Source organism: Haliaeetus albicilla, chromosome 3 (assembly GCF_947461875.1).
Source record: "Haliaeetus albicilla chromosome 3, bHalAlb1.1, whole genome shotgun sequence".
In the NCBI taxonomy this organism is placed as follows: domain Eukaryota; kingdom Metazoa; phylum Chordata; class Aves; order Accipitriformes; family Accipitridae; genus Haliaeetus; species Haliaeetus albicilla.
The window spans coordinates 64564892-64589685 of NC_091485.1; the positions used below are offsets into that span (position 1 = coordinate 64564892).

General features: G+C 44.7%; 2 protein-coding genes across 10 annotated transcripts in view; one reads left to right on the forward strand and one right to left on the reverse strand.

Moving 5' to 3' along the window:
* Window positions 1–12660, reverse strand: part of ATAD2 (ATPase family AAA domain containing 2) — a 39522-nt gene extending 26862 nt beyond the window's left edge. The window contains exons 1-6 of the mRNA XM_069779993.1: window positions 11982–12660; window positions 6169–6311; window positions 5600–5649; window positions 4063–4216; window positions 1514–1607; window positions 450–534 (exon numbers count right to left, since the gene is read on the reverse strand). Of these exons, the coding sequence (XP_069636094.1) occupies window positions 450–534; window positions 1514–1607; window positions 4063–4216; window positions 5600–5649; window positions 6169–6311; window positions 11982–12203 (748 nt within the window). The 5' untranslated portion in view covers window positions 12204–12660. The remainder of the gene's footprint in view (window positions 1–449; window positions 535–1513; window positions 1608–4062; window positions 4217–5599; window positions 5650–6168; window positions 6312–11981) is intronic.
* A 101-nt stretch (window positions 12661–12761) lies between these two features.
* On the forward strand, window positions 12762–24794 carry NTAQ1 (N-terminal glutamine amidase 1). Of its 9 annotated transcripts, none has more exons than XM_069779995.1 (8): window positions 12762–12993; window positions 13376–13475; window positions 14059–14109; window positions 15550–15645; window positions 15837–15985; window positions 16316–16440; window positions 18211–18291; window positions 24502–24794. In XM_069779995.1, the coding sequence occupies exons 1-7, from the start codon at window positions 12812–12814 to the stop codon at window positions 18285–18287; spliced, it is 780 nt and encodes a 259-aa protein (XP_069636096.1). In that variant the 5' UTR covers window positions 12762–12811; the 3' UTR covers window positions 18288–18291; window positions 24502–24794. The 9 variants fall into 9 exon arrangements, with proteins under 9 accessions (XP_069636096.1, XP_069636097.1, XP_069636098.1 ...); XM_069779996.1 differs by lacking the exon at window positions 24502–24794 and adding an exon at window positions 19363–24494 and having other exon boundaries at window positions 18243–18291; XM_069779997.1 differs by having other exon boundaries at window positions 12763–12993; window positions 18243–18291.

A 24794-nucleotide genomic window follows, 5' to 3' on the forward strand; every position in this document is an offset into this window, starting at 1 on the left:
CAAAAATGAACAACACTATCTTCTCCCCTGCTGATCCTCACGCTCAAGAGGAGCTTTCCATACAAATCTGGCAGCCTACCTTACTTCCTGAATATTCTCGCTGTGCTGCTCAAAACCGTGAAAACTGTCATGCTCCTGCTGTAGCAAGATCACTCTTTCTTGTTCTGAGTAATACCATTGATTTCTTTGTATTCCCACCTGTCCACAGCCATCTGTTGCCTTTTATCTTGTAAGCATTTTAGAAAAGCACCGATTTTCTTTTTCCTCTGAATACCTGTTCTGAGCTCACTGCAGTACAGCCCTAGAGTCCATGACTATGGCTTGTAGTGTCAACAGCAATACAGATTTTTTTAATAGATGAAAAATACCCAGTAGTTCAGCTTGTCTCAATTGTTTAAGACAAGGCTTTTGGCTAGAGTATAGTAGAGAAAATTTAAAACAGAACTAACCTACAATGTCGCCTTGATTATCAGCTATTTCTTCATCAGCTCTTTGGATTTCTTTGTTTCCTCGGGAGTACCTATCAAGGTTTTCCTAATTAAAAGAAACAAGAAGGATCAGTCACAAATATGCAGAAAACCTGACATGGGCATATTTGCTGCCTATATAGTAACATCAAGGCACTCCATATGCACAAAAGATTAAATTAATGTACAGGAGAAAATAGGAACATTATTCTGGCACCCAGGATTAGTAACAAGAATTTCTGCTCTAAAATAGGGTTTAGTACATGTGATAGTTAAATACTTATCTAGATACAAAACTGAGTGTATCAATTAATCACAAGTTAATAATCCAAGAGCGTGGCAGAACCCAGGAAAAAGCAATTCCTAGCAGACAAAATTCATACGGGCATTTGAGAGATGATATACAAAGTACTATGGACAATTCTGATTTCATTAAAAAAAAAAAAAAAGGAATTCAGATCTAAACAAAAAACTATGAAAGCAGGCTATGAAGATGTTTAAAAACTGAAGTGCCTGACATTCAAAAGGACAGTAGAAGAACTTAATTGAATAGAGCAAAACTAAGACAGAGGAAATACGATTGCTGTATATAATTTTAACATAAGTTCCTCTAGGGACAGAGCACTACTTAAGCTCACAGGCAAGGCTGACACAAGAACAAACATAGATAAAGCAGACATCAATGAATTCAGTTTTTAGTAAGATTTGAAGTGAAAACCCAAGCCCTGAAACAGCTGTTTGTAAACAGTGTCCATTCAAAAATCATAAAGCAATTCAGAAAGAGTAGTATAAGACATGTATTTCAGCATATCACTGCTATTTCATGTCTTCTGAAGAAGATATTTCCTCCACCCTTAGAGCGTATATGTAGCATGACCATAACAGTAAAATGTTAAATTATAATTAGAGAGCAAAAACAAATGTTATTTTAGACTACACTATTTTTTGGAAGAAGTTATTTCAGCTAAATTAAAATTACAAATAAACCATTTCCGTATGTGAAATACACTACTTATACAAAAATAGTAAAGTAAATTAGTATCTACTTCTGGATCATGGAACACCCCAAGGTCTTCCATCATTCGCCGTCTACGCATCTTCTCCATGTCATCCATTTTTTGCAAGACTGCTTCTGCAGTACTAAGATAAAAAGTTGACATGTAAGAGCAAAGATAGGCAAGTACAAAAAAACCCATTTAAAACACATAACGAGTATGACATTTTAATATAGTATGCACAAAGCAAGAGTCATTGACACTTAGCCAAGTTTTTAAACACTACTTAAAAATTAGGTCAAATGTTTACTTTTTATAGAGAGATCTAAGAACAAGCGTTTGAGGATTTGCAAACATACACTGTTTTCAGATTTACTTTCCCCTCTTGCTAAACACAGTAAAAAAAAATAAATATCTGTTTTACTAGGAAAAAAAGAATTCTTAACATCGTAAGATAAGTAAGATAACAGAAAGAAATTATGGCAGTTTTTAATAGCACTTAAGTTGCTCCGTATGGTAGCATTAAATATCCCACTGCTGTTACACCTCGCAAACCTTTTAGAAAACAATGTCAATTTGAGCTTCACAAAGAGAATTAAGCCATGGACAGACAGGCAGAAACACTAGGACTACTTCACTTTGGCTGTAACCAACTTTCCTCAGTATCTTAACTCAACCGAGCGTTATAAAAATATTTGTTAGCATGGAAGAAAAGTTAATTAAAAATGAAGGCGCTTCTGATGCTAAGAAAATTGATTTAGAGGGCAAGTTAAATCTACTGAAAGTCACAACATCAAGTGATCATTTTGGTTCACAAGACAACACATAAACCCACCCATCCTATACATCGGAGATGCTCTAGTATGAAGATCTCTCCACAACTGGCAATCCCAAAATGAAGACACCAGTGGCCAGTTTAAACACTGGCTGTGCCCAAATTCTTTACACGCAAAGCACCTTCCAAACACATCCTCCCGCGCACACTCTCAGACCTGAAAGTCTTAAACAGCCACAAGCACCTATTTCCAAAGAACTCAGGTTAAACAGCTTGGCTGCAAAGTACAAAGGCCCACACCTTACATTAACCAATATATTAACAATAATTGCAGGACATACCAGCACAGGCAGCAGAACAGGAGGAGACCTTGCCTGAGCAGTGGCAGTTAGAATGTTAGGAGCACATTCTAACAACATTCCGAGAGTTCCAAACCAGGCAACCGTGGTGGAACTCTACTACTGAAGGCAACTGCAGCCCAGCAGTTACCACAAGAACACTTCATATACGTAGGGAAGTCTCAGCCTAACCACTTGTATTGGTTTTGTGTGGCAAGGTTTTGGTAGCGGGGGGGGTTACAGGGGTGGCTTCTGTAAGAAGCTGCTGGAGGCTTCCCCTGTGTTCGGGGGAGAGCCTATACCACCCGGCTCTGGGATGGCCAAGGCCGAGCCAATCAGCGATAGTGGTAACGCCTCTGTGATAACACTTTTAAGAAGGAAAAAAAAGTTGGGACAGTGAGAAACAGCCGCTGGAGCAGAGAGTGAGAACATGTGAGAGAAGCGGCCCTGTGGACACCAAGGTCAGTGCAGAAGGAGGGGAGGAGGTGCTCCAGGCGCTGGAGCAGAGATTCCCCTGCAGCCCGTGGGGAAGACCATGGTGAGGCAGGCTGTCCTCCTGCAGCCCAGGGAGGTCCACGGTGGAGCAGATCTCCACCTGCAGCCCGGGGAGGACCCCACGCCGGAGCAGGTGGGTTCCCGAAGGAGGCTGTGACCCTGTGGGAACCCCACGCTGGAGCAGGCTCCTGGCAGGACCTGTGGATCTGTGGAGAGAGGAGCCCACGGAGCAGGTTTTCTGGCAGGACTGGTGACCCCGTGGGGGACCCACGCTGGAGCAGTGTGCTCCTGAGGGACTGCACACCGAGGAAAGGACCCATGCTGGAGCAGTTCGTGAAGAACTGCAGCCCGTGGGAATGGCCCAAGATGCAGAAAGTTCGTGGAGGACTGTCTCCCGTGGGTGGGACCCCACGCTGGAGCAGGGGAAGAGTGTGATGAGCCCTCCCCCTGAGGAGGATGAAGCAGCAGAAATAATGTGTGATGAACTGACTGTAAACCCCATTCCCCGTCCCCCTGTGCCGCTGGGGGGGTAGGTAGAGAATCCGGGAGTGAAGTTGTGCCGGGGAAGAAGGGAGGGGTGGAGGGAAGGTGTTCTGAGATTTCGTTTTATTTCTCATTACCTTACTCTGGTTGATTTGTAATAAATTGAGCTAATTTTCCCAAATTGAGTCTGTTTTGCCCATGACGGTAATTAGTGAATGATCTCTCCTGTCCTTATCTTGACCCGCAAGCTTTTTGTTATATTTTTCTCTCCCCTGTCCAGCTGAGGATGGGGGAGTGATAGAACGGCTTTGGTGGGCACCTGGCGTCCAGCCAGGGTCAACCCATCACACCACTAAATACATTTAGCTCTTGCTGCAAGGAATAACAATACCTTTTTCTGTTGTCAAAAGAAGGAGAATGTCCCTAGCCAATATTATGCCATAGCACAAAGGCTTGCTAATAAGACTCATTTTAGTAGCTTTACAAGGCGATGAAAAAAAGCCACTTACTTTGTTATAAGTTTGTCAAACAAAACAGATTGATTTGTAGTGGTGTAACGACTTTGTCGAAGTCTGCAGCTTCGGCGGACCTCCAAATCCCCATTTTCTTCATGGACTTGTTCTGCAGCTTTTGCATCAGCTCTGGTTTTCAGTGTTCTGGTGACTAAAATGCATTAATATATAAAATATTTTGAGGCAGAAAATATGTTATTCCCTTTATTTCACTGTTGCTCTAGTAAAATGTAAAAAAATCTTCAGTGGATTTATTTTTTCTTTAAATACTGAATTAGAATTTACTGTCATGACCACAGCATTCAATTTAAATTACTTATGTTTAAAATACCTACTTAAAAGCATGACTTGTATAGCAACTTTTTAATAGACTGGAAAGCCAATCTGATGAAAACAAACATGCAACTTTTGTTTCATGCAGGAGGCAAGTTTATTCCAGTTACTTCTTTCTGGAAAAGTGAAAACAAAAAATACCTCTCTCTAAGGTGTTTTACTCCATTTGTGCAAAATTGTATCTAACAGTTGTTTTAAAAAATTGTTTATGTGGGATGTCTCTTCTCAAGATGCATGTTTTTAGTAGGCTGTTTAAGCATGCATCACTTTCATTTTCTGCATCATGACACAAAAGCTCTAGAAGAGAAGAAAAGCCTCAAGATAAACTCCCAAATATGAAAGAACTCAAATGCTTGCTTGCTTTAAAAAAAGATCTGCCCAGTATTTACCACACAGCACCCTTTGCCACAGGTTCGTTACTTGCACTATCATTAAACCAGTTGAGAGGTCAGTGAGAAAGTAGTAGATACATCACCGCGTTAGTATAAACACAGCTATGATTTGATCTCATCATCACCAACTATAAAACTAAATTTGAGCTGAGTAAATAACAATTTACATTGCGCAATTAGAATTTGAATTACTACACACAAAGTGCATTTCAGGCCCCCTCCTGCATTCAGCCCATGGCTGGCAGAACACTGCCTGGAGCTAACAGATTTTCCCAGCTGCCAGCAAGTGGCCTCACCACACCAAGTCCGCTTGTGTACTCAGCACGACAATTTAGTTCCAAGGTAAATCGCGGAACTTCAGTGACACCTTCCCCACATCAGTGGGATTATGCATCTCATGACTGAATTACTTTTTAAGTCACATATATTACTATACTGCAATATTCCCTCCTATTTGCAAGAATGATTTTCAGTTAATTTGTGTCCTGCAGACTCCAGAAAATCCATGTCATGAATAAACCCAAGCTAAGGGCAGATTCTCTAGTGCCTAAGAGCAGGCTGGAATTCACACTGTGTTCTCCCCAGGCCTGAAGAGAATCAATAGCATATCTTTCTATTTGCACCTACTTCTCTTCATAAAACTCACAGGAAATTCACTATCTTTGAGATATCTGTTCTCACAAGTTCAGCTGATTTTGGCTGACGAATTCAGAATTTTTTGGGGCCAAGTTAAATAGACAGAGTGAACAAATGCAATCTTTCTCAGAAACCAGGTTAAAAAGGAATCCTAAAGAATTATCACTACTTACCTTCTTTATATTCCTCTTTTTTTTGGTCTGATTTTGGCTTTGACAACTGCCTACATTAAGAAAGAGGGCAGAGGAAAGGAGGAAAGAATTATTGTAGCGAAGTACTATATCATATCATACCGCATTGTATAGTTCTCCCTCAAGACTGGGGAACTTCACCAAGTTTATAATGCAGTGCTCCACGTCATGCAAAGAAATGCCTGGGGACCACAAGGAATATTCAGATCCCAAGTCTGCTGTGTACCATATGCACACAGCTCTTTACGGACAGACATTTCCTAACCTGCTAATCTTGAAGTCTCAGTAGGGCAAATAATATCTCAGTAACCGAAGTGGAGGAGAGATCTCAAAGGAGTTGGGAAAAGATGCACGTTTTTTATACAAACGGAAGACTTCTACAATGAAGAGTGATTCTAGTTCTAAGATACTGGCACTGACACTAACATAATCTTATTCCCCTGCAGATTTTTAGCTGTAGATTTATCACGACGTGACTCATTGTGCATGCTTTCACTTTTCCTTTTCATTCTATAAATTGAGCAGAGATTGAACACCTAGAAATACAATACCTTGTAAAGTGTCTTTGATTGACATTTTCACTTAATATTTCCATGCTTTTGTCAAAGCTAGAGTCTGAACAGGGCGGCATGTTTTTTCTCATTGATCTTAAACAGTGTCCATTGAAACATTCAATTTTGCCAGAGGAAAATTCCTAGGAAAAGAAGGAAATAAGAAGATATTTATCTGAACCATGTATGTTGAGCTAAGAAGGAAATTCTGTCTCATTTAGGCAAGTTTATTCTTTAACTCTCCTGACTTGATAGTGGTGCAACTAACAGCAGGTAAGCCTTGAACCACTTCCGCACCAAGAAAGTAGCTCCCTGGGAAAAAAAAGAGCTTTCAAAGCTAAAGCTCCCCTCTGCCACGCTTTTCTCGTGGACAACCTGAGCTTAATATCCTTTGAAAAATTATGGCAGCAAAGCCTTTCATATAAACTTAGTGTTTCATGAAAAAACCCCAACACTTTTATTTCAGAACTGGTTCAGAGGAGCATTCGGGCTTGACCTTGCATGTCCTGGGACTACAATCTAGTTAGGAGAGTTTTTCTCCTATCTCTGTTCCATTTATAACTGCATTCAGAGGGACATTAAAAGATTTCCTTCAGGAGGACGGCATTTATCCACAGGAAATCAAAGGGAACTAAAGATGCACTTATAGCTGTTGATCTTGTTCACATTGGTATTTCTACAAGGAGGATGAGTACTATTCACTTTTACTATATGAGGAAAGCTGTGATGACCATGAGAGGGGGCTTGTTCAGTTTACAACCCAAAGCTTCATTAAGAGTATGCCAAACTAAAACTCGCACTGAAAAGGGCAGAAAACCAACCAGATTCTTCTACTTCTTGACACTAACTTTACCAAGACATACTTCTATTAGCAGTTGACAGAGATGAGGACAGAAGCGTGAAGAAGGTCGCTGCAGGAGGGCAATGATGCACATGCAAGGCCCTTGCAGGGCCACGCAGTAAGAGCTGTGGCCACCCACTGCTGAAGGGTCAGCCCTGAGCCACAGAGCTGGGCAATAACTGTCCGACGGTCTTCTCTTCAGACAACCTTGAACAAGCCATCCCCAGTGTTCCCCTGACAACTCCTCATGATAAGACAAGCCTTTTGACAAGGAGGATTTCAATCACCTTTCCTTTGCCGCTCGTTTTAAAGAGCACCTCCCTTCCTGCTGTCCTCCGGGCTGGTGAAGCCAGGCCTCATGAGATGCTCCACATAGCTGGCTTTTGAATTGATGCATCGGGGATTAAACTCCTAAAGACATTTTCTGTTTCTTGGATCCAGGCTAGATGGCTATAACAAGACCTAAAGCTTAACGAGAGGCAGTCTGGTCTGTCAGAGTCACCTTTAACATTTTTCCTCTCAAAGGTTTAAGAACAAAATCGTAACAGAAAGCCTTTCAACTTATTTTTAATTTGACAGAGCCCTAGGTTTATTCAAAGAAGGCAGGTTTTTGTGCACACTCACACACAGGAGTATATAGACTTCAACCAATACTTTCAGCATTTGTCACTAAGACAACTAGAAAAAAAACCACCTAGACCAAGAAATAATGATGTTCTCTCACCTGCAAATGTACTCATAGGATTCCTACCGCTGGTACGACTGTGGCTTATGTATTGTCCTACAAAATCTACAGGCGTGCCTGGGAACTACCTCTAAAGTTAGGTTACATGATTAAAGGCTAATCTGCATCAACAAAAGGCAGCGGGGAAGCACCGGTGGGCAGAGGCACCCACGTGCGTGTGTGTGGGCGCACACGTGGGGGCTCAATACCAGCAAACTGGGGGCCCAACACCAAACAATACAGGGATCAATGTTACATTTACGCGTGCGTGTGTGCACATGTGTGTGCGCATGTATTTTCCAAAAATGGGTTTTCATCCTGATCAGCCAGAAAGGGAAGAAGGATCAGGCCATTTGTACTGTTCATACAGCTACCACATTCAGCTATTCTGAACATACAGCACTTTCAAATAAGGACAACTTTTTAAGTAATAGGCTTTATTTCTAAATACATCATCACTGGTGAAATTAAGACGCCAAAGTTGGGAGATTTAGCTTGCTTAAACTCCAAGATACACGAATTATAACTGTCGCTTTGGCTACTTCTGCTTCATTGATCTAGAAGTAAATACTCCTTGGGAGAAATCTTAAGGTTTGCCATATCAGTTAAAAGACGACTGCAATAATGCACTTCACAAATCTCTGGGCCAAATCCCAGACTGAAAGAAGAACAAACATTTTGAGAATGTCAGCACAGATGTTAGAAAAAAGCCAGTATAGCGACCTGGGAGATCTTTCTGTGAAGTATTTAAAATTGTGAAAGCATTTCGTATTTTGTTACTTTTCTCATGCTATAGGAAGTGATTAGCAATTGTTTCTAAAAAGTCTTTTTAGAAAAAATGTGTTTAGCTACCTGGTATCTCTGAGGAAGTAACTCTTATGTTGAAGGACTATCAGAACAGATAAACGTGCTTAGGCAACAAGGCCGTGAGCTCTGATGCTGAGGTCCCTACACAGACAACTCATGAAGGCTTAGCCTGGAAAAGTGCCAGTTTCCACTCTGCCCAGACAAAAAGGGCACTCAAGAGCACAATACCCTCAAATACACATCACAAGACAACAATCTTGTTCAACTTGGGGGATTAACCAGGGTTACAGACCTGCAGATACACAGCTTCCAAAGGGACAGTAGCCACTTTGGATCTGTCATGGAATTCCTTGGGACTGGGAACTTGGAAGAGGATAAACCCATCAGATGCTGGTTTACCTTACGACTTTCTGCTGTATGCTCCTTAGTCTCTGTGGATAAAATAAGCTGAATAACTAGAGACAAACCGCTTGCTGATACCAGAAAAACTGCAAAAGCTGCTGCCACCGCCAAGTCCTTGCACATCAACGAGTTAGGAAAGAGGCATGAGGACTTGAACACGCAGCTAGCACCAGCACCATCATCTCTGTCACCTAGGGCACTTCTGCACTGTCTCTGCAGTTACAACACTCCAGCAGAGCCCAGCCATCCTGCAAAAGAGGTAAGAACGACTCCATGCCTCAAAGCATGAGAAAGGCCTGGAAAAAGGAGGAAAAAAAATAATAAAGAAACCAAAACAAAAAAAGAGCCTTACAGCCAACTTCATAATGATGATTCTGCTTTGGTGTCAGTGAAATTTTACATTTAGCTTCCTCATTCCTGTTCTCCACACTGAGAACACGTGCCAGCTGTTTTATCTGCCTAACTTTGCACAGCCTTCCCTCGGGTGCAACAGGCAGCTGAATTCCCTGTAGCCTCTGACAACCATTTCTAGTGTAGACTGCAAAAGCAAAGCAGTGATCTTTAAGCAGATTCCATGACTGTTTGCAAACTAAAAAAAAAACCAAACACCCCCCCCCCCCCCCCCCAGGATTTCTTCCTTCTTAGTTCAGTAGTCTTGAAAAGAATGAAAAAAAAAAAAATTAACCCATGCAACTGAAAATCCTGAATGAGTTCTGCTGGAAGGAAACAGAGCCCACTACAAGCATCACTCGAAGGCAGGGCTCCCCTGAAGAGCAGACCACTTCAGAGTTGGATCTGGTCTGCCTTATTTGTCATGGAAATGCAGGACACCCTGCAGAGAGGAGCCTGACTTGGAAAGAGCAGAGAAGAACTTCAGCTTTTGAAGGCTACATTAAAATCAATGAACTTCTTAAAGTGAAATGGTTCAGTTATTAAAGAAGCAACACTGAGATGCAGATAGGGCAAACCACTTAACACCCTTTATAATCATGCAAGTTGTCTCTTTTCTACTAAAGTAGATTAAAATTATAAAAAGTTTAAAATTTTCACCACTTTAGGTTACAGACTTAAGTGCTTTCATTAAGTACAAATTAGTCCTGATTTCTAAACAGAGCTTTGTTTTTAAAGCATCTACAGTAGCACCTATATACGCTTGACAAAGGAGTACTTCACAGGCACTTCAGGCCAGCTAGGACACAGTCATAGGTCACATACATTTTATGCCAAGCGCTGTTTTTGATGCATTCTTCTCATCAACACAGTGAGCGCTCTCTCTGCGAGCGTTACCACAATTAAAGTTGTATTGGCTTTGTGTGGCAAGGTTTTGGTAGCAGGGGGGTTACAGGGGTGGCTTCTGTAAGAAGCTGCTGGAAGCTTCCCATGTCCAACAGAGCCAATACCAGCTGGCTCCAAGACGGACCCGCCACTGGCCCAGGCCGAGCCAATCAGCGATAGTGGTAACACCTCTGTGATAACATTTTTAAAAAGGAAAAAAAAGTTGTGGGACAGACAGAAACAGCAGCTGGACGGAGGAGTGAGAACATGTAAGAGAAACAACCCTGCAGACCCCCAGGTCAGTGCAGAAGGAGGGGGAGGAGGTGCTCCAGGCGCTGGAGCAGAGATTCCCCTGCAGCCCATGGTGAAGACCATGGTGAGGCAGGCTGTCCTCCTGCAGCCCAGGGAGGTCCATGGTGGAGCAGATATCCACCTGCAGCCTGGGGAGGACCCCACGCTGGAGCAGGTGGGTGCCCGAAGGAGGCTGTGACCCTGTGGGAACCCCACGCTGGAGCAGGCTCCTGGCAGGACCTGCGGATCTGTGGAGAGAGGAGCCCACGGAGCAGGTTTTCTGGCAGGACTTGTGACCCCGTGGGGGACCCACGCTGGAGCAGTGTGCTCCTGAAGGACTGCAACCCATGGAAGGGACCCATTGCTGGAGCAGTTCATGAAGAACTGCAGCTCGTGGGAAGGACCCACGTTGGAGAAGTTCGTGGAGGACTGTCTCCTGTGGGTGGGACCCCATGCTGGAGCGGAGGAAGAGTGTGAGGAGTCCTGCCCCTGAGGAGGATGAAGCAGCAGAAATAATGTGTGATGAACTGACTGTAAAACCCATTCCCCGTCCCCCTGTGCCGCTGCGGGGGGCAGGTAGAGAATCTGGGAGTGAAGTTGTGCCGGGGAAGAAGGGAGGGGTGGGGGGAAGGTATATTAAGATTTGGGTTTATTTCTCATTACCCTACTCTGGTTGATTGGCAATAAATTGAGTTAATTTTCCCCAAGTCAAGTCTGTTTTGCCCATGACGGTAATTGGCAAGCGTTCTCTCTTGTCCTTATCTCGACCCACAAGCCTTTTGTTATATTTTCACTCCCCTGTCCAGCTGAGGAGGGGGAGCGAGAGTGGCTTTGGTGGGTGCCCAGAGTTCAGCCAGGGTCTATCCACCACAAAAGCAAGCAGTCTCTAACATCTTTTTAAGATAACTTTTTAGGTAACAAATTTAATCAAAGTCAGCGGGGAAGGGGAAATACAGGTAACACCCCAAACCATACAGTGACACAGGAAGTTTACATTCACAGGGCAGCAGGCGACCCAGGCACTGTCTGTCACCGGTCCCCCGGACCAGAGGTTGTGCCGAGCCCCCCGTCAGCCGCAGGGTGACCAGAAACGGGTGGCGGGGCTGGGGGGGCCCGGCCGGCGACCCCGCCTGCTTCTTCACAGGCGACAACGCAACCGACCGCAGCTGTAGGCGCTGACCCCAAATACACCCCCCCGCCCCCATTTTTTCCTCCACGTGACACCGCTCTCCGGTGCTTCTGCGCGGGGGCTCGGCCTTCCCCGCTCGCCGCACCGCCCCCTCCCCAGCACCTCCCGAAGGCTCCCGGCCGGCACCAGCAGCCCCCGGCGACAGCTGCCCCCGCCGCGCAGCCCCCGGGCTTCTCGCCGCCCCGGGCCCACAGCCCAGCGCCTGCCCCGCCGGGCCGAGGCCCGTCTCCCCGCGGACCCGGGGTTTAAACCCCGCCCCCCCCCCCGCCCCGCCGGGTACTCACGGCCTCATCGGCTCTCCCGCTGCCCCTGTGTCCCGCGGCCCTGGCGGCGGCCGAGGCGGCCCCGGAGCGCGTCCAGATGCGGCGGCTGCTGAGCGAGGGGGGCTCCAAGGAGATGAACTCGGAGCTGGAGTCCAGGAGGTCGAAGGGGGGGCGGCGGCGGCTGCGGCCGTCGTGGGCCGCCGGCTCGGGCGGGCGGGCGGCGCCGCTCCGCAAGACCACCATGGCGGAGCGCTCTGAGGCGGCGGCGGCGGCGACTGGGGGACGCGCCGGCCCCGCAGCAGCTCCTGCCGCCGCTGCAGCCCGCGCACCGCTCGGTCGCCGCCCTCCCGCCGGATCCCTCCGCCCCGCCGCCTTCCTGCCGTCCCTCCTTCCTTCCGCCCGCCCCGAGGGCCCCGGCGGCTCCCCCGCCGCCCGCCCTCGCAGCGGGCCGCCGCCGCGCCCCCCGCCCCGCCCGCGCTCGCCCCGCCGTCGCTTTTCCCTCCGGCAGCTAGTCCCGGCCCGGGCGGCGGAGGGACACGCGCCGCGCTAGGGCCGTTCAAGATTCTTGGCGCGTAAAAAGTTGGAGCAGTTTGCCTTGCCGGCGCGGGATTGGCTCGGCGGCGTGCGCTGTGCCCGCCCCCTGCCGCCGCTTCCCGCCGGCAGGGGGCGGGGCCTCCGCGCTTGCCGGGAACGTCGCTTAAAGGAGCCGCTCGCCCGCGCGGCCGCGGCGGCGCGGCTCCTCGCCCCCCCCCCCCCCCCCCCGCCCGCCCGCCAGTCCGCCGCGCTTCCCCCACCCCCGGCGCAGCTCCTGGCGGCGGTTCCCGGGTAAAAGCGCCCCGAGGCGAGCCGGGATGGCGGTCCCGCCGCGCGGCCGCGTTTCCTCCGGGAAGGCGCAGCCGGCGGCTCCCGCCGCGCCCAGCACTTCCTGCGCCGCCCTCGCCCCCCCGCCGAGGCCGGCAATGGCGCGGCCGGCGGCCGCCTACGAAGCGGCGGTGCCGCCCCGCCCCGCCTGCGCCTACACCAGCTGCTACTGGTAAGGGCCGACGGGGGACGGGGCAGGCGGGAGCCGTGAGGCGGCCGACATCCCCCCCCCCTTCCCCGCGCCGTGAGGCGGCCGACATTCCCCCCCCCCCTTCCCCGCGCCGTGAGGCGGCCGCCCCCCCCGCCCCCGCCGCCGTGAGGCGCTGGGTCAGCGAGAGCCGTTAGCGGCGATGGGGCGCGGTGTCGGCCTGCGCCGGGGCTCGGAGGCCGGTCTTAGACAGGTGCGGGACCCGGGGAGGCTCCGGCCGCAAACGGAGCTCACGCTGGGCGGCTTCCCAGCAGGTATCGCCTCTCGGCTGGCTTCTGGTCTCTGGAAATGAAGTTGGGGAGGCGGGGGCGGGGGGGAAGAAATAATCAGTTCTTGTGTTTTACAGCGAAGAAAATGTTTGGAAGCTTTGTGACTACATCAGGAGTCAGCATCAATATCCTTTAGAAGAATTCTATGCGGTTTTCATCTCCAATGACAGGAGGATGGTGAGTCACTGAGATGGGATCTGAATGCAGCTGCGGAGAAGTTCGGGCCTTCAGACCGCAGCCCCGTGTAGGTGAGACGTGGTCCCGGGCCTTTAGACCACAGCCCAGCATAGGTGAGACGTGGGCCCAGGCCTCTTAACCACAGTCCAACACAGCTATCCATGAGCTCTGGGATGTGGTCCTGGGCCTTTAGGCCACAGACTGACGTAGGTGGGACACGGTCCAAAACCCTCTTGTAGCTCGCTTTGGCTCAGAGGCATGCAAACCACACCAGGTGAGATCTTTTAGTTATCTGGTGCATTCAGGACCATGGGAAGAGCCATGACATCCCTGTGAGCTGTGGGGGTAATTATTCCCTGTAATCTGTCAGTTTAGGAGACTGACTATATTATGTGGTCCGGAATAGTATCTCCAACTTCATGCTCCTGAAAGATACAAGCTAGAGAAAATTTTCTGACTGCCACACAGATGTAAGCTGATGAGGTGGATAAGTTAGCAAAGAACTAACCAGTTAACCTGAAATTAATCCACGTTAGTCTGAAAGGTTTTATTCACTTAAGATTTATTCACTTAAAACTTTCAGATTCCACTCTGGAAGCAGAAATCAGGACATGGAGATGAGCCTGTTGTCTGGGTAAAGCATTCTGTTCTCTCTCAGTAATTTCAAGTGCATGCTTCTGTAGTTGATAGCTGCAGGATCAGACATGGGTAGCGTCAGCCATCTTTACAGTAACAAACTGTTCCATCTGAACATAAAGAAACACTTTTTTACTGTGAGAGTGATGGAGCACTGGAGCAGGTTGCCCAGGAAGGTTGTGGAGTCTCCATCCTTGGAGATATTTAGAAGCTGTCTGGGCACGGTCCTGGTCAGTTGGCCCTAGGTGTCCCTGCTTGAGCAGAGGGGTTGGACCAGGTGACCTGCAGATGTCCCTTCCAATCTCAACCATTCTGTAGTTTTGTAGTACTATTTACTATTCTTTTACAACGGATTTATTAAGAGCCTAAAGCTGGTGCTCCCTTTTACCATTTGTAATAAATTAACAGCGAGACAGCCAGTAAAATCTACAGGTGACAAACCTTAACGTTGGTAAGAGTACATAACAGATTTGTGAAAATTATTATCTGGATATTGTTGAGGCTACCAGCTTTGTTGAGTTTTAAGTAGGTGTCTGTACTTGTAAGAAGTAGATGGATAAAAATATCCATGTAGGCCCAACAGAGGGTAGAAAAATATAAACGTTATATGTATTCAGGTGTTAGCAATTAAACAGGCCCATAAATGGCTGCTTTGGAGTGTCATTTGATCAATGAATGTAGTTCAGTGGATCGTAGGATATGTAAAGCTTGTAGTTAGTTTTTCTAATCCTCTGTAACAGATTCTTCTAAATATTGTGGCATGGAGTTGTATGTGTATCTTGGTCTGGCAAAATAGCTTGCCCAAGATCTTTTTCATTCCAATCCCTCTGTGGTTTCGTTTAATATTGAAAGTGTCAAAAGACAGTGCTTGAAACTTTTTTTGAGAGTGGATTTAATGTAAGCTTTAGTAAGCTGTTAGCAGCTACCTTCAATTTAATTTTGGAAAAGAGCAGTGTACGTACCTGGCACCTAACATAAGTAACTCCAATTTCTGGAAACCTCCACCACACCTATGCTTCTTACATGTTAAGAAATAAAACTGCACCTCAGAACCTAAGTGTCAAGACAAAATAGTTAGCTTGAAAAAGTGTGATACAGTACCCACAGGTGTTTTTTTGAAGCTTCAAAAGCTACTACAAGAATTTGTCTGACTCTTATGGTCCTCTTGATCTGAGCCGTTCACTGCTTTTTCAGTTGCATGCTGTTTTTTCAGCTGCTTCTGGCAGCTAAACACTTGGCACTCAAATTCACAGACCACGTTACTGCAACAGGTACAACATCTCTTATTAAAAAAGATTACTAGATAATTTTGATGTTAATCTATCGTCATATATCGTTGTGAGCTTTTATTTAGGACTGGGTCTAAGCCGAAAATGCTTACCGCACTCAACTTTTGTGGTTTGGTGTGGGATATGAAAGAGATTTGGTGTTTTCTTAGGAGCAGCGTACACTTCAGTTTAGCTGTCCAAGCTTAAATGAAAGGAGGCTGCAAAGGAATGGGGAGATCACCAAGGTTTCTTCAAAAGCACAATGGGTGAGACAGGCATTAGGAAATCTCTCTCCTGGTACCAAAAATGTTACAGGCTTAACCTCTTGAAGGCCAGAAAGCAGGATTTAGAGAAAGGGATCTGTAGCTTCTGCTTTTAGGAAGCATTTTTTTCCCCCTGCATTTGCCAGTTTCTCATTAACAGCTGTTTAATTAATGGCAATTACCCTTCTTCCCAGGACTACCATGTTATTCTACTTCATGTTTCCAGTGGGAAGCAGAACTTCATTTATGATCTTGACACAGTGTTGCCGTTTCCGTGTCCTTTTGACGTGTACAGTGTGGAGGCCTTTAGGCTGGATGACAGCCTTCATCCAGAATTTCGCAGGTGATGATGTAAAAGATAAAGACCATGAAAGTTATTTCACGAAATTGAAGTTCTCTTTGTCGATACATAGTGACAGAATTTTTTTGCTATACACCAGTAAAATAAACATACTGCATTATTTTTCTGAAGCTCTTAACCTTAGTCATAAAAAGCCCTTTTCTTTTCTACTGTAGTTTCTTGTTAACCAATTAACTGCTTGGCATGATATTGCTGATTTTTGTATTTAATGAAATTAATACTCCTTGATGGGAGAAAGGGGCTCTTGTTCTAAGTAACTAATGCAGTCTTGTATACACGCATCTTTTGATACAATTTTGCATTATTATTTAGGAAAATCAGAATGGTTCGAGCAGATTTGTACTTGAAGACGTTTGCTTCAGATAGATCTCATATGAAGGATGCAAATGGGAAATGGCAGAAACCTCCCCCTTCATACCCTTGCATTGAAACTGCAGGTAAGCTGCCGGAGCTCCTTTTTCCTGCTTAGAGTGTTGAATGACATAGTCCAAGATGCACAAGAAATAAATATGCTTCCATAACGTGTCTGGAAGCACATTCGGCTAGCTTATTATTTCATATGGGAAAAAAATAGGGCTATGAAGCATTTGGCACTTCCTTTTCTGAATATGTAAAGTCTAGCATGCCTCCTGGCATTTACCGTTATCAAACATTAATTACTGATCTTCATAAACTGAGCAGAGATCGAGAGGTAAGTAATACTTTTCTCTCGTTACGGCAGGGAACTGAAGCAAAGAGGCCAAATAATTTGCTTAGGGCCACAAAAGTGAATTTTTAATACAGTGATTATACCACACTTTAGCTGGCAGGTCCCATCCTGCCAGAGCAGGTTATTTTGACAGGAGGAAGTTTTCAGGCTCAGTGTGCTGGGTTTGCCTGCACGAGATGTTTGAGGTTTTTCTACCAGGTGAATGAACCCGAGGGCACTTTAAGGCAAACTGGCAAGTTAGCAAATTTTTCCCCAAGCCTTTAAGCCTCTTTAAGTGATCGTCTAGGTAATAACCTCTGGGCCAAGCAGAGAAGTAAAGACTTGCCATCTCTTCTATTCTGTAGAACCACTTAAACCACTCTTATCACACAGCATTTCAGCTTATTCTAATCATGTGCTTGGCAAGCTGGCTAACATTCACCATGTGTTTGTTTGTTCTTTCATTTTCTTCCCAGATGGAGAAAAGTGTGGTGAAGTCTTGCTTTGAAAGAGTTTTCATGTTATTGCTCCGCATGTTTGGTTTTGTTGCTTTTTTTAATAAGGCAGTACTGCTATGTATTTACATTGGAGAAGGCAGGGTCAAAGAAACATGTTGTGTGTTTAGGTCCAAGTTTATTGTGGGTTTAAGTTTCTGGGAAGTTAATTCTCAATCTCTGCTTTGGCTTCTAAGGAAGCTTGGTGTTTCACACTAGAGTAGAAATGAATTATGAATGTGGGCAGGAGCACAGATGTGGTCTTCATTGTGAAGCTTTAGGTGTTTTCTAGACAATCCAGGTTATGAAGCACCTTAAATTGTATGTCTTGGTCCTTATCTCCAATAAAGCTTTATGCAAAGGTAGTGTAGTGAGTGGAGAATGCCCAAGCTGCAATTCACAGTTCACTGTTAGCTGGAGCCCCCTAAGAGCTAAGGACTTTTTGCCTGTGGAAACCTTATTGTTGTGATAGTTTAGAGCTAATGAAAGTGTGAGGAATATAGATCAGACCAGACCAGGAAGGTGAAAAAATTCTACTCAAAAGAGTAGAAAACATTACTTGTGGATAGTAAGTTACAGAATGACTCAGTTGCAGATGTGTACATGTACCTCCAGCTACAGTGAATGACTCCATAACTGCAAACCCTGTAACTCTCCCCTTACCTGTCTTGCTTGGCCAAGCTTTACCTTACTGATGAGCAGCAGCCACATGGTCTCAACCAACCTCCAGATTGTCTGTGTGATGTTGGTAGTTAGTGAAAGATACATAGATCTTAATTCCTCTTATGCTTTATTTCTTTGCTCTGTACCTTGCCATGCTGAAAGAAACATCCATAGGTCATCCAGTCCAACACCTGCTCAAAACAGGGGTTCCTTAGGGCTCTGTCCAGTCTAGTTTTGAACACCTCCAGGGATGGAGATTTTACCACCTTTCTAGGCAATCTGTTCCAATATTTGACCACTGTCATGGTAAAAATAAAAAATTAAAAAATCCTAGTATGTAACCAGAATTTCCCATGTTCCAGCTTGCTTTTTTTGCTTCTTGTCCTGTTGTCAGGCTCCTCCAAGAAGGCTCTGGCTCCATCTTCTTTCTGTCCTCTGATCAGGTAGGTGTAGACAGCAGAAAGGTCTCCCATTTGTCTTGTCTGTTTAAGACTGAACAAGCCCAGTTCTCTCAGCCTCTCCTTGAATATCATGTTCTCTTGCCCCACACAACTTGATGTTCCTCTTCTGGGCTCATTCCAGTATGTCAGTGTTTTGGGGTTTGGGTTGGGTTTTTTTTGGTTGGGTTTTTTGTTTGTTTGTTTGTTTTTATACTGAGGAGCTCCAAACTGGACACGGTATTCCAGCTTTGTGCTGATGTGCTCTGGTCTCCTCGTCAGCTGGCTGAATGTTGCGGATCAAATAAACTGGTTACCCTGCACCCACTGAAGGTGGAAGGTCATTCACTAGGTATCTTCAAGATCTGGGTCAGAACAGGAATAGATTGTATGAGATCTAGGATGTCTAGTTCAAGTTGTCTTTCCTTCAGTACCAGTTTCTCCAGCTTTATTTTTTTGTCTTCCCTGTATTCACTTGAGATATAATGATGGGTGCTTCAGTGTACACAGTGCTGTAAGTCAGTGAGGAGTCTGGGTTTAACTGTTGTGGAATAAGCATGTGCTTTAACTTTTAGCTGAATCCAAGTGCTGTGCTTCAGTGATGCAGTTCTGTAGGTGAGCATGTGTCCTGCAGGCCAACATACAGGTTTAGAAAGCATTGCTGTCAACAAGTGGAACTGGCAATTCTCTTCTTCTAGAGACTGGTAAAGTAATGTCTCAGCACAATTTTATCAGGCATAAAAGCACCTTATTTTAAACTTGATGGAAAACTGGGTGGCAGACCTTTTGTTATCATAAAAGAGCTTAGGGTATTAATGTTCAAGTCCATGCCAAATTCCATTGCAGATAACTGTTTTCTCCCTGCCGTTTCACTTAGATAGAGTGCTCTGCTTTCCATGTTAATTTGTGTTTGCATAAGATTAAATTGCTTACATATTTCATGTTAGAGGTGACTGCAATGTAATGGCTGACAGAACTGACCACATATTATTTTAGTATCAATTTATTTGAGGCACATTTAGATCAGAGCATTATTGTTATAATAATAATAATTGTTACTCTTTTGCTGTCTTTTAGAGTAGCCAAATTCCTAAGTTCTTGAGAAGATGATTACAAAATCATACAAGGATTTTATATTACTTCCCTTTGCTGTATGTCTTCTTTGATGTTAAACAAATGTTTGAAGACTGAAAAGATACAATAAAAATGTGTCAGTCTTTAATGTATGAGCATTGTGCTGTTAAAAAGAAATGTGCCCATGAACTCTTGGTATTTAAAGATAATCGGCACTCCAGTGCTATTGTATTGATACAATTTTCTATGTGTTAAAGCATATTAGTTATATTTATATACACTGCTCTTCTTATCCCACTTGGTTTTAAAGCTTTTAGTAAACTTAAAAAGACAAGAATGTTTGCTCTTGGTACTAAAATATTGCCTCTTCCAGAGCAGAGCAGCTGTTAAGCCTGAATATAGCACTTTGGAAAAGGAAATTCTGTAGTATCGAAATCAGATGTAAGCTAAATAGGACCATTGGTAGGGCAATGTAATTTCCCAATGTGGAGCTAGGACAGGATACTGGGCAGTGATCCTTTTTTATGAAGTATACCAGGAAATGTTTAATGACCATGAAATTCCTTTTGGAATTGAATCGAGGAATCTCCGTCAGTAACCAATTAAGCATTTTTTTTTCCTACTACTAACTCAAAAGGAATAATTCTTAAACTGTATTTGTGCTGCTCATGGGGTTGCGAAATAAACCTTCTAAAATAAGCTTATCTTGAGTCATAAATTCCAGTCCATGATTAAAAAAATTGAAGCTGGAACTAGGTGATTTTTTTTTTTAAAGAACTGTAGCATTTTTTTAAAAAACAAACAATCCCAAACCAACCAACTAAAAAAACCCTCAGGCTCCTCAATATCTCATCAGAACTCACATGCTAAGGGTTAGCCTTTTGCAACTGGCCTGCTCTAGCCATTTCCCAGAGCTAGGCCCCTATGTTTCTTATTGGCATTACTCTGGCCTCTGTTCCACTCTGCTGCCATGCATGCCAAGAGAAGCTGGCTAACCTAACTGGGTGCATGGTGCTTTCTCACGCAGCCCTATCCTCAAAGCAGCTCTGTTGGAATAAGCATACCTGAGCTGCAGCAGATTCCCCTGGTCCTACCTGGTTGGCAGTGGCCTCCCATTGAAGGAAAACAGGGGTGAGTCTGGTATTCTGTTCAAATAATAAAAACTAAGAAGATGCAATTTGGTGGACAGAGTCATCATTCTGGGGCTGGCAAGCCCAGGCTGAGGTTTTCTTTTAAGTCTTCTCTCCACAAATTAATGAGGTCTGATTCTGCTTAGTTTGAGTCCTGATGAGATCAGCCCTCCTTACTACAAGTCTGTGTAAGAATCACAGCTTGCACAGTGCATTTCAAAATTACTCAGAACAGATGGTCTTATGGCTTATATACAACTGTTAGCATCAGCTCTAACACTGAAAAGCATTGGTTTGAATTTCAGTTTTCCCTAGGCGTTTGGTAGCATACTGGCAAGATTGATTTGTAAAGGCTTTTTGGTTCTTTGTATTATTATTAAAATCCCTGGTAGTCATAAATGATGGGGGTTTACTTGTTTGGTTTTTTGTTTTGAAGAGCATGAGTAGGACAGCTGAGAAATTCTGGAGGCACTGTGTATGACACATCTGTGTAACAGGCGAGCTACTAGACAGAGGCCAGGCAGATGTCTGCAGTTTCTTTCTGTATCTCATTTCTGAGATGGTGGTAGGATCTTAGTGAAAGCAAAAGGAAGTACTGATAGAGATACAAGTAGCTCATACGCACTTCATGGCAACTTCTGTTCCTCTCATGTGAGAATAAAACTCCAGTCTGTCAAGTTAGGTCCTTACTTCATGAGCTTTTGTGGAAGTAAAGAATCAAGTCAGGATAGAGCCAATAAAAGTACATCTAAGGATAGAAGTATTTAAATTCTGCGAGTGGCGTATTGAAATTACACCTCATTCTGGGAAAGATAGTTTAAGGTGACCAGCTTTGTTTTACACCCAGATGGACTAGGATGGTTTGCACAGTCAGTTAAGTCTCAGCTCTGGGGACAGCACCCTCCAGCTGAGTGTGGTAACGGCCTTTTTGACTCTGCCTGCAATGATACTTCTCTCCCTGCTGAGGCAAGGGAGGGGGGTCTGAAGAGAGCTGTAAACACCTACGCAAGTCTCTGAAGAGCCCATCATTCTAAGTATTTTAGGTGCCCCCAAGGTTAGGCAGCAGCAGAGCTGATCTTGGAGGCTTTGTTTCAGACTTGCTCACCTCCAGCAGCCCTTGGGCAGCTGTCACTATGTAGAGTCAGTCCAAGGTCTGTGAGCCCGGCTGAGGCTTGGCTGAAACATTGCTTTCCAACTACTGTTGGCAGAAGCCACAAGTATCATGGCTAACAATGCCATCTGATAGCACGTGGGCTTTTATTTTGTCCCTGCTCGTGGCAAAAGTGTCAGACTTGATTAAAAAAATAAAATTATGCAAGAATCCCAGAATGCACCAGCTAGGTCTCATTGAGAGTGTGCGTGCACAACAAAGTGGGTTTGGTCAAAGAGGAAGGTTAGCTCTGAGCGTGCACAAATGCAAGCTAGTGTAATAGCCACAACACCTGAGGAGAACTACAAGTGTAATGTAAATTTTAAAAAAATTAATTCTGCTGCTGTTGACCTTGTATAAATATTATATAAAGCATGCTCTTCCTTGCTTTTGTGGATAAATCCTCTCTGTCAACTGTAGCATCCAGATGTCTCTCTTGTAAATTCTGCTGTTTGTTACCCTTCATCTGCTTCAGAAAAAGAACTTTGTGGTGTTCTCATGCATTTCTGCAGAGCTGTCTCCTAAAGCTGCAAGGTCTAACATAACATGCATGGCATTCAGATACAGCACATGAGTAAGAAGAGTGGCATAAAGAGACTGTTAACCTCCTCAATTGAATAAAACGGGAAAGGTCTCGCTATGTTTTTTTCTATGGATAGCTCTCATACTGCTTCAGTGCCATCTACTGACGGGTTCTTAGACCATCCGCTCTTCACAGGAATGTTCTTGTTTTCTTTGTTAGAACAATTTTTCATTTCATTAAGCTTCTCTGATGGACTGTGCTATGCTCTGCCACAATCCTTCAGAATTTAAGAGAATATTTCACTTCCTCCAGACATTGTGACAGCCAACTTCCAAGTTGCTAACAACAGCAGCTGTGTTTGTAACTCTACTGGAACAATCCCCTTTGGGCTGCTTTACCATTCACAGAACAGTTTTATGAAATTATTCTGCTATGCTCAGTGCACATAAAGCAGGGGATTATTTGTCTTTCAAATCTTAAACTATATGAAGAATCACATTAATTTTAAAACAAAAGTATCTGGGAGGAAAAGACAAGTTGGGAATTGGAAAACAGGCTTACCAGTCTACCAGCAAGCAAGAGCCGTTATCCACTACTAATTGTTCTTGCACTACAACAGCAAATTGCTGGGCTTGTGCTATTTTAAATCCCCACATGGTCAGGCAGAAGTTGGCCCTGTTCTGACAGACTCACTTCAGCAGTAGGAGGATGCTTGACTGAACATAAAGATTTTCAACGTGCAGAGCCCAAACAGGTTAACAAGAAAAGAGTTTGGGGCCACACCTCGGAAGTGGTGAGAGCTGGGATTAGGCAAATCACAAAGCTGTGTCTTAGTGTAGATGTGGTGCAAATAGAGGGCTTCGGGGGCTGGATTATGGCTGGGACTCCTGGGTCTGGGATTCCCGAACATTGTCTTCCCTTCCTCGCTTAGGCTGTCCATAATGGTAAGCCTAATTACACAAGCTTTTTGCAGCTGAAGCAAATTCCATCCTATGGATTTTCTAATCCATTCATTAGAGCCTACTCTTGTTTCGTTCTTAATCCTTAAATGCGCACATGAATCATCCATGTTAAAATAAATACTTAAATGAAGCAGGAAAGCTATAACAGTAAATCCAATGGCTCTCCCACTCTGTTCTTTAAACTCGTTCTCTTCCAGTTTTCTTTTAATGGGCATTTAAAAAGATTATTTGCGCATATCGTGAGTGAGAACATAAACCAACAAGCCCACGGATGTTTGCAGTCACAGCTGAATAGGCTGAGGAATCGGAAACCTCTGATCAGCATGGGTCTGAGTCAGCAAAGCTTGTACTAGCCAGCTCCAGAAAAGGGATGTATGAGGCACCTAAAGCCAAAACTGCGCACCAGCACTTTGCACTGAGCTCACTGGGATCTGCAAACAGGACAGAATGGTTTCTCCCTCTCCTGCGGGAGTCAGAGCAGATGAAACTCCTGGCAAAGAGCAGTCATGCTTACTTTTCTCTTGAAACTATGGCAGTTAACCTTTTCCCCCTCTGACTTCATTCGGTGGTTCAGGATTCAAAAAAAAGTGGTTTCCCCCAGCCAAGGTTAGTGCCCTTCTTTGCCTGAGCATCTCTCTAGGCTACAGGCTGGGTTACGTCAGATATTTCCTCCGGTCTGCATATTCTGGCGTTGCAGTGAGCCGGTGTACAGCAAGGACAAAGTTCAGGGCTGGAGGGAAAGCAAATACTGTAGTCTGGGGAGTAACAAATGGTAGGTTTGCCCAGGGGCTGATCACTTCTGAGAGACACTAAGTAACTTCCAGTTCTGACTGCTGCTTTGATCCAGTTCCTCTGTAGTCAGTGCAAAAGTTGACTCACTTGACTTTGGTTCAGAACATAATGGGGGAATAATATCTCCCCTGCTGTTGAGTAATCAGATTGGTGTGAATGCAGGAAGACTACAAGCACCTGTTGCATTGCAGTTCTCTGTTGGTTGTTATTTGCACTCCAGTTCTCTGACACTACTTGACCCTTCTAGGCTGCTGTTGCAGGCAAAAATCGTACTTTTTCCTGTGCATACTGGTTTCTAATGACTAAGGATGCATACTGATCTAGTGATGTGATTATTGCCATGGGCAGAGAGAGGGATCAGGGGAAAAGCAACATTTCATAGGCTGGAAATAGGTGTTTTCGTAGCACCATACAATTTGCAGAATCTTGCTGGACTGCTGCTCAGCAAGTGTGCTATGAACTCTTCACTATTTTGAACTGAACTATCAAAGAGGGTTTTTCAGGCATTTTCTTGATAGATGTATATGTGTGCTACAGAAGCTGCATCAGGAACTTCAATATTTCCCTTTTCTGGTCCTTTTTCAGACTCCAAGATGAACTTGGATGAATTCATCAGTATGAATCCCAAAGTGGGATGCGGCTCAGTATTCCCCCTTCCAGACTTTGTGCATCGATTTGGCAGACAGACTGATTACAGCTATTCCTTGGAAGGACAGTGAAGTGAACAAAGGTCTCCCTGCTTCTGTTTTGAGTGGGTGTAGTTTGTTTTGCTGCTCTTACATTGTATTTATGGTTTCTGTACATGGAATAAGTATTTGGGCAAATAGAATACGCGATCAGAAATATCATGAACTGAATAAAAACTTTTATTTTGATTA

Coding starts and splice junctions, on each gene's coding strand:
- NTAQ1 (XM_069779994.1), top strand. CDS start 12,812: ATGGCGGTCCCGCCGCGCGGCCGCGTTTCCTCCGGGAAGGCGCAGCCG. Junction 13,476..14,058: donor TCTCCAATGACAGGAGGATG/GTGAGTCACTGA, acceptor TAAAACTTTCAG/ATTCCACTCTGGAAGCAGAA. Junction 15,646..15,836: donor TTTCTTCAAAAGCACAATGG/GTGAGACAGGCA, acceptor CCTTCTTCCCAG/GACTACCATGTTATTCTACT.